The following is a 12,619-nucleotide window of genomic DNA, read 5'->3' on the forward strand; positions in this document are numbered from 1 at the left end:
GCTATGAGTGAGACCATCCGGTATTTTTCTTTTTCTTTCTGGCTTGTTTTGCTGAGCATGATCCTTCCAGCTCCATCCATGTTGCTGCAAATTGCATGTATTTTTCTTTTTTGAATGCTGAGTAATATTCCATGGTGTATATGTACCACATCTTCTTGATCCAGTCATCTATTTTTGGGCATTTGGGTTGTTTCCAAAGCTTAGCTATTGTAAATAATGCTATAGCATGCACTCTTACCAACAGGACTATTTGCTAAGCCCAGAGTAATAAGTTTGTAAAATACACAACTTGCATATTTCATTAAGATAGCTTTTCTTCCATTACATAGCTAACATTATCTACAAGAGAAAAACAGATCTCAGTCATTATCTCAATAATTCATATAGAAAATTCATGCTTGGAAGAATGTGACTCTTGGGACTCAATTACAATTTCTCCTCATGTATATAGACCCCAGTCACTGAATGAATGAAAAAAAAAAATTCTGTCTCTAATTCTTTCACTAGTCGCTACTATAACAACGACAATTCAGGCAACATAGCAAAGTTTTTGAAACTATTACCAATATTACTTTATTTATTTTTAAGATTTATTTTATTTATACAAGAGCCAGGGTACAGGCTAGATGCCCAGGAGGGTGAGACGACTCACCAGAGACAGAGCAGGGAACAGAACATGCAGACTGATGAAATACGCTGCTGAGGGGAGCAGCAGGTGAGACAGGAGAGGTCTGCTTGCAATGTGGGTTGCTCCGAGGCCAGCGGGGATGGAACTGGCACTGCAGAGACTGTGGACAGCTTCACAGTGCTGCACCCAACCACCTGGGCCACCAGGGAGGCCCTATATTACTTTATTTTGATCAGATGAGATTGGGTGCATTCAGGGTAGTATGGCTGCAGACTTACTTACTTACTTTATTTATTTATTTATGCATACAAGAGCAGGGGTACAGGCCAGAGGTGTGGAGGGTGAGAGAATTCACCAGAGACAGAATGGGGAACAGAACAGGCAGACTGACTGAAATACACTGCTGAGGGGAACAGCCGGTGACTCAGGAGAGGTCTGCTTGGCCATGTGGGTTGCTCCCTGTCCGGCCTGGTGATGGAACTTGTGCTGCAGAGACTGAGGACAGCTTCATAGGTTGCATCTTAACCCCTTGCGCCACCAGGCAGGCCCAACTTTATTTTGAAAGTACAATTTTACAAGTGTGGTTTTCCATTTTAATGGTGGTAGTGTTAGGGGGAAAGGATGTCCTGAGCTAACTCCATACAGGCTTTGTGGACTCCACCCCCACTCCAAACCAAAGCCATCAAGACATTAGAAAAGACAAATCCCTTCACCACCAAAGGGAAAGTTGCTGGGACCTGAGGGTGGAGTTAAGCAGCCAGGTTTGGTATAAAAACCAGACACGTGGGCCTTGGGGTCTCTCTCTTGCTCGCCTCCTGGCTTCACGGCTTGTGGCTCACAGCCAGCTCTCAGAGTGCCATTTGGAATTTCAGATCGGCAGATAGGGTAGGATGCATTTAAGACTTTATCTCCCACTTTTCTCCCTGAGTTGTACATTTTTCTCATTTCCCCTTCCCTTGTGAATAAATCTTTTATTAACCTTTTGTGTGTGCCTGCAGTGGGGTATTAAGTCCCTTTTAAGCGCGTGGGTGAGGACCCACAGTCAGGCAACCAGTTTTATATCGGGGCTGCCCCGTAGCAGTAGCACGGAAGACTGATCCATTTCTCAGATTGTTTAGACTGACTATGCTAATTTGGATAAGAATAAACACACCTTTTTTGGGTTGCTCTTGGCTGTCTTGCTGTTACAGTCTGTCCAGTTCCTCAGTTTCCTCAACAGCTAAAAGCAGGTAATAACAATAACTCATGATATGGTTTTTTGTGAAGATCAGAAATTTAGACCAGAGCCTGCTGTATACCAAGTGCTCAACAAATATTAGGTATAATGACTTTTTTTTTTTTTAAAGCTTAGACAGGTTCATCTATTTTTTTTTTTTTTAAACATTTATTTATTTATTTATGCAAGCACTGGGTACAGTCAGAAGCGCGGGAGAGTGAGAGAATTCACCAGAGCCTGAGCGGGCAGCAGAGCAGGCAGAGTAACGAAACACACTGCTGAGGGGAGCAGCGGGCAGCAGGAAAGGTCTGCAAGCCATGTGGGACCCTCGCCGGAGGCCGGGGATGGAACCGGTGCTGTGGAGGCTGCGGGCAGCTTCGCAGCCCAGCACTCAACTGCTGCGCTACCCGAGAGGCCCTTAACTATTATTTTTTAAAGCCAAATCGAGGACCAGATGCCAATTCAGTTGCCCCTCAGTTAGTATAGTTGTTTCTTCCATACCATATCCAAGAAGGTCTGATAAGGTCAAATTGTTATAGAACAGGGAGAGGGGCAGCCCAAACCCCGCAAACCTGCCTATTCTAAATGGGTTCTGCCATCCGCTGCATCAACACAAAACACATGAGACTAATGGGAAGGATCTTTAATAAAACTAGGAAACAATACAGGTAAGGCAAAGAGTCTAGTTTCTAAATGAAGCACCCAAAGTTACCCATCCCCTCGTGGGTAAAAGTCCATCCATATGGGATCCGCCCAGAACAAGGCCCCAAAGCCTGCCACAAGTCTAAAGCATCTTCCAGTGGGGACCCACAGAAAAGGGTCACAAACAACCGGACAAGCCCGGAAGGAAAAGAGCAAAATCAACATCAAGATAAAAGCTGCCATTGTCACCTCCCCACGGGTCTCACCCACATCTGTGTCACCCAGTCTACGACCAAAAGACAAGCGCAGTTTCTTCACGTGTCTCTAGGCTCCATGCGCCTCCTCCAGGTCTCCTGGCTCCATCCTGTTTCCTTCCTCAGTCTCTTCTGCAGCTTCTCCTCTCCCTGCTCAGCTCCACCCTCCCTTGGGAGGGGCAGGGAACCTCCCCCTTTCCGGGGGACCACCCTGTTACAAAATGTCCCCATAGGTACAATAGTTGAGAATCTTCTGAGGTCTGTACAGCAACCCACAAGTAAAAGGAACCTAAGTATATACCAAGAGTTATGGCTTCCACCAAACAGATGGCACCTTTCCCCTTTATCAGCCATGTCACCTGTCAGGACTTCTCACATGGAAACCAAAATGTCAGCCTCCGGGATTCCGCGTCTTACTCTCACGTGACGTGCCCGGGCACCTTCTTTCCCCGCCATTGCATCAGCCGGCAGAACGCCGTTTTCCCAGAAATCGGCTAAAAAACTGATTCGTGCTGGAGTTGATTGGCATTTTCATTCACCAATAACAACTCACGAGGGTGCGGCGGGGCGGGGCCCTTTCCGTCGGCGCGCTCTGATTGGGCGGGGCGCTGCGGGTTGCGGCGGTGACTCGGGGCCGGTGCAGCTGCGCGGGCGAGGGCGCAGGTAACCGCGGGTCCTGGCGGGGGGCTCCGAGGGCGGGCTGGGCGCGGCGACCCTCGGGGGAAGCGGGAGGGCGCCGAGTACCTGTGCGGCGCCGCGGGAATTGTCGAGCCCCGGCCTGAAAGCGCGACTGCCAGGGTGGGCTCCTGGGCCGGGCTCCGCGAGGCCTAAGGCGCCCGGGTCTGGGCTGGAGCGGCCGCGGTGCCCTTGCCAAGGGCTGAGAATTTGGGGGGTCACGGTTGGCAGTGACTGCTCGCCCTCAGAAGGTTTTATCCCCCTGGTTTTAATCTCTTAGAGGCGGGCGGGAAAAGGGGGGAGGGTTGAGGGTGGGGGGCTTGTGGTATCCCCATGTGCTCATGTGAACCATTTTTCTAAATTCTTAAAAATAGCCTGGTCCAAGGAAAAAGAATAACTATAAGAAAGAAAAAATCAAAATCAACAAACAGCTATGAACCAGAGACACTATAGGGGGTGACAGGGCGGGGGGAGGAGGAATTGGGGTCAAAATAAGGGGGTTGCAATTGTATGGGGAATATAAAAATAAAATTAAAAAAAAGAAAATAGTACTTACATTACAAATTTGTTGTAAGGATTAAATGATGTCCTTAAAAAAAAAAAATAGTTTGGTCCAGGCCCTGCCCCTTCATGCTCAGGTATTTTTAATATTGTCTGCATTTCCCAGAGCTTCCTATTAAAAGGGTTTTGTTTTTCGTTTTTCTTAACCCAGTCACTAAATACGTATTTAGTCACCACTGTATTAGATGCTGAGGATGTACTGTGACCTCACGCCAATAAGTCATGATTCCCACTGGGATAGAATTTATAGCCTCATGGGGAGATGGACCAGCTGTCAAATAAATTTGGAAATTATGAAGACTTGATGAAAATAAAATAGGGAGAATCTATTCCAGATGGGTTTCTTAAATTTGTCTCTTTGGAATGGAGAGATCAGAAATGAGAAATTAAGAAAAAGGGAAAGAGTGGGCATAGGGTAGACAGCTTACCTGGCTGATGAAGAGGTTGAAAGTTCCTGTGTGTGATTTAAGATCCTCTAAACCTTTACAGCTCCTGCTGGGAAGTGGAATCTGTTTCTCCTGTTTCCTTTCCAACTTTCCAGTATGCTTTTATTTACCTTTTTTTGAAAAAGATTTATTTATTTATACAAGCACTGGGTACAATCAGAAGCGCAGGAGGGTGACAGAATTCACCAGAGCCAGAGCAGGGAACAGAATGGGCAGACTGATGAAGTACACTGCTGAGGGGAGCAGCCCCGGGGCAGGAGAGGTCTGCACACCATGTGGGACCCTCACTGTGGCCGGGGATCGAACCGGTGCTGTGGAGGCTGCGGGCAGCTTCACAGCCCAGGCTCAACCGCTGCGCTACCAGGGAGGCCTTCCAGTATGCTTTTTTTTTTTTTTTTTAAAGATTTATTTATTTATTTATTTATACAAGCACTGGATACAGTCAAAAGTGCGGGAGGGTGAGAGAATTCACCAGAGCCAGAGCGGGGAACAGAGCAGGCAGAAGGACCGAAGTACACTGCTGAGGGGAGCAGCGGGCGGCAGGAGAGGTCTGTGCGCCATGTGGGACCCTCCTCTGGTGGCCGGGGAGCAGCCGGGGATCGAACCAGCGCCGCAGAGGCTGCGGGCAGCTTTGCAACCCAGCGCTCAACCGCTACGCCACTGGGGAGGCCCTCCAGTATGCTTTTAATAGTCTCACCTCTGTAGGGCTTATGGGCACTACACTATACAGGCTTATAGGCCTATATGCTGTATCCTTTTACATCACACTGCAGCTGTTTCTTTGACTCTCTCACCATTAAGGACATGGACTCGTTCATCTTGATTTCTTGAACTGTCATGCATTCAGTATGTTGAATGCATAAGCATAAATGAAATATTCATTTATTTTTGGAATTTAACAGCTTATTGACCTCAGGTAACCCATTTTGAGGAGGAGCAGTGTACACTCGCAAAGAACTGTTAGGGTGCTGCTCAGTCAGAATTACCACCATAAATTCATTTTTTTATTTTATTTATTTTTATTTATTTTAAAAAAGATTTTATTTATACATACAAGCACTGGGTACAGTCAGAAGTGCGGGAGGGTGAGAGAATCACCAGAGCCAGAGCTGGGAGCAGAGCAGGCAGAAGGAGCGAAGTACACTGCTGAGGGGAGCAGCGGGCGGCAGGAGAGGTCTGCGCGCCATGTGGGACCCTACTCCGGTGGCCGGGAAGCAGCTGGGAATCGAACCGGCGCTGCAGAGGCCGCGGGCAGCTTCGCAACCCAGCGCTCACCCGCTGCGCCACCGGGGAGGCCCCATAAATTCATTTTTTTAAAAAAAGATTTGTTTTATTTATGCAGACAAGAACTGGGGTGTAGATCAGAGGTGCAGGGGAGTGAGAGAATTTGCCAGAGACAGAGTGGGGAGCAGAACAGGCGGATCCACTGAGATATACTGCTGAGGGGAGTATATACTGCTGAGGTCTGCTGTGCCATATGGGTTAGCTCCCTAGCCGGGAATCAAACTTATGCTGCAGTGGCTGGCAATAGCTTGATAGCACTCAGACTTTAACCCCTGCGCCACCAGGGAGGCCCTGAGCCATTTTTATATCCATATTTTCTCTTGAAACATTTGATCACAGCAGGTACTGGCAAATAGCCCAAAACAAGGTAAATTTTTTATTATTCCCAGACTAAAAAAAATAAAAATACTAGGAACAGCCTACATTCAGATAGCAGGGGAAACCTTTATAAATGTTATATATACATAGGCTTTGAAATTGTAGTTTTATTTCCCAATTTCACTCTCTTATGATTCCCTTTCTCTTTTACTCCTTAATAATCCAATCACTGGGAAGGTAGCAGTTTATACTTGTGGTTCTGGGGGTGCTCAGTTTAGGTAGAGGTAGGTATAGTCCTGCTACTTGCAGGTGGTCCCTTGTTCGTATAGGTCCTATTGCCCCCCTTCCCCACCTGTCCACTGCTGCTGAAGGCAGCTCTCCCAGATATCAGACCTAACCTAGAGACCTTGGCTTTAAGAATAATAGAAGGGCCTCCCCGGTGGCGCAGCGGTTGAGCGCTGGGTTGCAAAGCTGCCCGCGGCCTCTGCAGCACCGGTTCGATCCCCGGCTGCTCCTCGGCCACTGGAGGAGGGTCCCACATGGCGCGCAGACCTCTCCTGCCGCCCGCTGCTCCCCTCAGCAGTGTACTTCGGTCCTTCTGCCTGCTCTGCTCCCCGCTCTGGCTCTGGTGAATTCTCTCACCCTCCCGCGCTTCTGACTGTACCCAGTGCATGTATAAACAAACAAACAAAACAAATAAATAAATAAATAAAAAACATGCCTCTATTAAAAAAAAAAAAAAAGAATAATAGAATTTTGTGTAGTTCTGGATACTTAGATAACCAGAACAGAAAAAGTCGTTGGGATTCATCTGATATGGGCCCCTCCTTTGTTGAAGAAGTGAAGTAACTCTCTTAAGAACTTGGTGCTAAGTCTGGACCCCAGATCTCCTCAGCTCCAGTCCCCAGTGGACTTCTCTTCCAGTATTTAAAGACTGGGCTTTTTTTTTTAAAGATTTACTTATTTATACATACAAGAACTGGAGGGCCTCCCCGGTGGCGCAGCGGTTGAGCTCTGGGTTGCGAAGCTGCCCACGGCCTCTGCAGCACTGGTTTGATCCCCAGCTGCTCCCCGGCCACCAGAGGAGGGTCCCACATGGCGCGCAGACCTCTCCTGCCGCCCGCTGCTCCCCTCAGCAGTGTACTTCGGTCCTTCTACCTGCTCTGCTCCCCGCTCTGGCTCTGGTGAATTCTCTCACCCTCCCGCGCTTCTGACTGTATCCAGTGCTTGTATAAATAAATAAAAATAAATCTTTAAAAAAAAAAAAAAAAGAACTGGAGTACCGGCCAGAGTTGTGGGGGGTGAGAGGATTCACCAGAGAAAAAGTGGGAAACAGAACAGGCAGATGGACTGAAACACACTGCTTTAGGGGAGCAGCGGGTGAGTCAGGAGAGGTCTGCTGCACTATGTGGGTAGCTCCCTGGCCAGCCAGGGATGGAACTTGTGCTGCAGTGGCTGCGACGAGCTTCACAGGTTGCGTCTTAACCCCTTGTGCCACCAGGGAGGTCCCTAAAGACTGGGCATTTTTATCCCCACTTCCTAATTCCTAGTTTACAGCCTGGCACAAAGGGAATGCTCTGTAGATATTTGTTGGATGAATGAGTCCATGAAACTACCTTCTGTTCCTCTTGTTGATTGAACCTGTTTTTTTTTTTTTTTTTTTTTAATAGAGGCATGCTTTATTTGCTGGTTTGTTTGTTTGTTTTGTTTATACATGCACTGGGTACAGTCAGAAGTGCGGGAGGGTGAGAGAATTCACCAGAGCCAGAGTGGGGAGCAGAGCAGGCAGAAGGACCAAAGTACACTGTTGAGGGGAGCAGCGGGCTGCAGGAGAGGTCTGCGTGCCATGTGGGACCCTCCTCCAGTGGCCGGGGAGCAGCTGGGGATCAAACCGGTGCTGCAGAGGCTGCGGGCAGCTTCACAACCCAGCGCTCAACCGTTGCGCCACCGGGGAGGCCCCCCTTTCATGTTTTGACTTGGTCTGAAAAGCCAGTAGTCTTGTGTAATGCCTACTTATCTCTTAATATCAATTCCCCCAATTTTCTTTCATTTTTTTCTTTGGTTAATTCTTCAGGATTACTTTCAAAATGGACTCAATCCTAACAGCAAGTGAAATCCGGCGGCGATTCATAGATTTCTTCAAGAGAAATGAGCACACCTATGTCCACTCATCTGCCACTATCCCATTGGATGATCCTACTTTGCTCTTTGCCAACGCAGGCATGAACCAGGTAAAGGTCTTTTCCTTTCTTCTTGGCTGTTTGTTCACACCAGGGTCAGCAGAGCAGTGATGAAAGCAAAGCCCCTGCAGGCAGACGGAATCTATCTTCTGTTACTGTGTGATCTCTCTTTTTTTTTTTAAAGATTTTATTTATTTATTTATACAAGCACTGGGTACAGTCAGAAGTGTGGAAGGGTGAGAGAATTCACCAGAGTCAGAGGGGAGAGCAGAGCAGGCAGAATGACAAAGTACACTGCTGAGGGGAGCAGCGGGCGGCAGGAGAGGTCTGCGCGCCATGTGGGACCCTCGCCCAGTGGCCGGGGATCAAACCGGCGCTGCAGAGGCTGCGGGCAGCTTTGCAACCCAGCACTCAACTGCTGCGCCACCGGGGAGGCCCTACTGTGTGATCTTGGGGAACTTTCTTTATGTCGTAGAACCTCAGTTTATTTATTTTTATTTTTATTTATTTATTTATTTAAAAGGTATAATCTTTATTTATTTTCCCCCAAAGATTTATTTATTTATTTATACAAGCACCGGGTACAGTCAGAAGCGCGGGAGGGTGAAAGAATTCACCAGAGCCAGAGCGGGGAGCAGAGCAGGCAGAAGGACTGAAGTATACCGCTGAGGGGAGCAACAGGCGGCAGGAGAGGTCTGCGCGCCATGTGGGACCCTCCTCCGGTGGCTGGGGAGCAGCCGGGGATTGAACCAGCGCTGCAGAGGCTGCGGGCAGCTTCGCAACCCAGCGCTCAACCGCTGCGCCACCGGGAGGCCCAGAACCTCAGTTTCTTTGTGACATGAGAAACAATAAATAGTGCTTGCCTTTAGGTTACAGTGAGAAGTAAATAAAGTGATGCATAAAAGATATTTAGCACAGTATTTGAATAATATGTAAGTATTAGCTTTTACTTTTAATTATAATAAGAAACCCTGATACCCATGAATAAAACTTGTATGCCTCTCAAGAATATAGCCTGCATCTAGTCTACAAAAGCGTTTTATTATAATCAGATACCTGAAGACACTTGTTAACTCAGTTATTCTGATTGTCCTTCATTTCTTCTTTATAAATCCAGTGTTTCAGCATTCTTGATTCTCTGAAAGCTTTGCTTTCATTTCCATTTTTAGCCATGCGTGTCAAATTTTTTTTCCAACCTTTCTTCAACTCTGTTGCCCCGAGTGCCATGTGGATAGACTGCTGAAGAAGCTTTATTAGTAGCATTTGTATTTGGGGTAGTTGAATCAAGAAAGGTATTTGAAAGTCGTGTTGTGAAAGAAAAGGGTTTTCTCATGAAGTAATAGGAATGTTATAAAGGAGTTTTTCAGTGTGTTTGTAATACTTGACGGAGGTGCATTCTGGTTTGATGGTGCCCTCAGGGTTCTTCTATCGTGATTCTCTTGCTGCTCTGCTTAGTGCCTGGACCTGCTAGCCCTTAGTACACACCTACTGGGATAAGTCACCTTTTTCTTTTTATTCGGGTCTCTTTTCTGGGATAGTTAGATAGTGAGAGGAAATGGGAACATTTTTTGCCTTGTTTAACATTGACTATGAATTTATAAAATTGATTTCAGTTATGTGTATGGGTCCTATGCATATACCTGGAATTGTGGACATTAATTTTAGGTGGACATTAACTTTAGGTGGGTTTTCTGGAATACTGGAAGGATTCCATTCTAGGCACAGGCTTTTGTTTTCCCCCACTTGAGCGGATTCTATTTAGTATAAGAACCAGGGAGTCCAGTGTTGATAAGCATTTGTAAATATTGTCATAATCTAACAATCTGACAATCTGCTTGTAATACTGACTCCACTCTAGGCACTGTTGTCTGTGGTTTTTTTTTTTTTTTAAAGATTTATTTATTTATGCATACAAGAACTGGGGTACAGGCCAGAGTTGCAGGGGATGAGAGGTTCACCAGAGACAGAGTGGGGAACAGAACAGGCAGACTGACTGAAATACACTGCTGAGGGAGCAGCAGGAGAGACAGGAGAGGTCTGCTGTGCCATGTGGGTAGTTCCCTGGCCGGCCGGGGATCGAACTCATGCTGCAGAGGCTACGGATTGTTTCATAGTGCAGTGCTTAACCACTTGCACCACCAGGGAGGCCCTGTTCTCTGTGTTTTACATAAATAATTCATTTAATCCTCACTCTGTACCATCCATGAGTTATTGAAAACTCAAGTAAATTGCCGAGTTCACATAGTTGGTAAATACTGTAATGTGTATTTGATTCCAAACAGTGGTTTGCCTAACAATTGTGCAGTATTGCGTCTCGGTCAGAAATTCCTTATTTGTTGTGTTCACCCTTCATAATTTGAAATAGTATTTATTGATCTATGCTAGGTGCTATCCATACAGACATGAGTAAAATAGTTTTTGCTTTAAGGATTTTGTGGTCTAGTGCAGGACTGTCCCATAGAACTTCCGGCAGTAATGCCAGTGTTCTGTAACTATGCTGCCCAATATGGCGTCTTTCGTCCATTAACCATATGCGGTAGCTGAGCTAGTGTGGTAGAGGAACAGAATTTTTAACTTTTTGAAATTTTAATTAATCACTAATTATTTCATTTTAATTAATTCTGCATAGTCACAAATAGCATGTGGTTACCAAATGGGACAGATGTAGTGGGAAAAATAAGACAAAAGTGATAGAAATAATCAAATATTTTGAAGTATAACTTGATAAATCCTCACGTAATACTATTTCCCTATATCATTCACCAAGTGGTGCTGATTTCATTCCCTCAATGGATCTTAAATTTTTTCTTTTTCATGCTTTTATTCACCAATTGTGTACAGACATTTTGAAGAATAAATTCTTCCAGAGGGTGGTATAACTCCTCAGCTGACTGTCAGGGACTTGTGAAGAAGCATAGGTTTCACTGCCTCAACCTTCGACTGTCATCTCAGGTCTGATAGACCTTTGGCCAGCAAAGGTTATGTGTGACACAGACACTGATGGGACCATTAAGGAACTTGGGCCAGCAAGGAACCACTCCTCTGTAGGCTGCCTCTGCTCAGCCCCACACAACCATCTATCTGCCTCTGATAAGTTTCTGTGTCCAGGCTCAGTAATGAACTCATTCCAGGCTCATTCATGAACTGAACAAATTGTGACTGGTCTCTTCCTGCCAGTGTGTGTCGATCTGATATAATGGCAGCTATTTAAAAGTGGAAGTGTTCTCTTTCTTATTATAGTTCAAACCCATCTTCCTGAACACTATTGACCCATCTCACCCTATGGCAAAGCTGAGCAGAGCTGCCAATACTCAGAAATGCATTCGGGCTGGGGGCAAACACAATGACCTGGACGACGTGGGCAAGGATGTCTACCACCACACCTTTTTTGAGATGTTGGGCTCTTGGTCTTTTGGAGATTACTTCAAGGTAAGCTCTAAAGGGTTTTGGGCAAGACAGTTGTTTCCATTGGGGGAAATAGGTTCTGCTTTTATTTGTTTTAAAATGTGAAATATCTTGGAGACCCAGGAGTGAAGAGCATTTGTTAATTCTAAGACTTCTTGAGGATTTCAGTTTACACTTGGATTGCTTGTGTAAGTTGATCCTGAACTGAGTTTATAGTGATGATATTATAGTTTATATGTATTCCCAACATCTGGGCTTTTCTGTTCATACTAAATAGATCTTGATTTGACCATGTTCCACAACTTTCCTTTGTTCTTTGTAGGAATTGGCATGTAAGATGGCTCTGGAACTTCTCACTCAAGAGTTTGGCATTCCAATTGAAAGACTTTATGTTACTTACTTTGGTGGGGATGAAGCAGCTGGCTTAGAACCAGACCTGGAGTGCAAACAGATCTGGCAAAATTTGGGGTAAGAATACAATTTACATGTTGAGAGTTTGATGGAATAAAATGATTCCTAAACTTAGTGAGAGTGGCATTTGCCATTTTGAGGTGGTGGTAGGGGTTACTGGGAGTAATTACCCTTTGGTGCCTTCATTGCTTTTTAGTTTAATTGATCATTCTGTTGTTTTAGGCCAAAATACAGAACATTTCTTATTTATCTTTTTAAATTGTGTGATGTGTTACAAAAATTTGAACTATGTAGAAACGTAAAAAACAGAAAGTGGAGGGTCCCTAAGATTAATCACTGTTTTGGTACCCCATATTTAGTCTTCCAGACCTTTTCATATTTCTGTAGCCCTGTGTGTATGTGTGTGTCTTCAACAGCATGGTATTCTTCACATGAAGCAATTTATTTCCATGGAAATGAAATGGTGTCATACAGGTTTAGGAAAAATATATTTTTTTAATAATTTAATTCTAAGGTAAAATCATATTGCATAAAACTAACACGATAGGTGAATTTGTATGTTCTGTGCTTGAAACTTAGTAAAATTCATGAGGTGCCCA

General features: G+C 45.5%; 1 protein-coding gene across 4 annotated transcripts in view; it reads left to right on the forward strand.

The window, feature by feature from the left end:
• Window positions 1-12,619, forward strand: part of AARS1 (alanyl-tRNA synthetase 1) — a 54,790-nt gene that overhangs the window by 27,248 nt on the left and 14,923 nt on the right. For 3 of the 4 annotated variants that reach the window (XM_037516122.1, XM_037516124.1, XM_037516123.2), the window contains 3 exons: window positions 8,099-8,255; window positions 11,445-11,633; window positions 11,932-12,077. In XM_037516122.1, coding sequence (XP_037372019.1) covers window positions 8,112-8,255; window positions 11,445-11,633; window positions 11,932-12,077 — 479 coding nt within the window. In that variant the 5' untranslated portion in view covers window positions 8,099-8,111. Of the gene's footprint in view, window positions 1-3,356; window positions 3,404-8,098; window positions 8,256-11,444; window positions 11,634-11,931; window positions 12,078-12,619 lie in introns of those variants that run through there. The other variant, XM_037516120.1, reaches the window with a different exon arrangement.

Source organism: Talpa occidentalis, unplaced genomic scaffold (genome assembly GCF_014898055.3).
Source record: "Talpa occidentalis isolate TD23 unplaced genomic scaffold, MPIMG_talOcc4v2.1 talOcc4.17, whole genome shotgun sequence".
NCBI classification, from domain to species: Eukaryota; Metazoa; Chordata; class Mammalia; order Eulipotyphla; family Talpidae; genus Talpa; species Talpa occidentalis.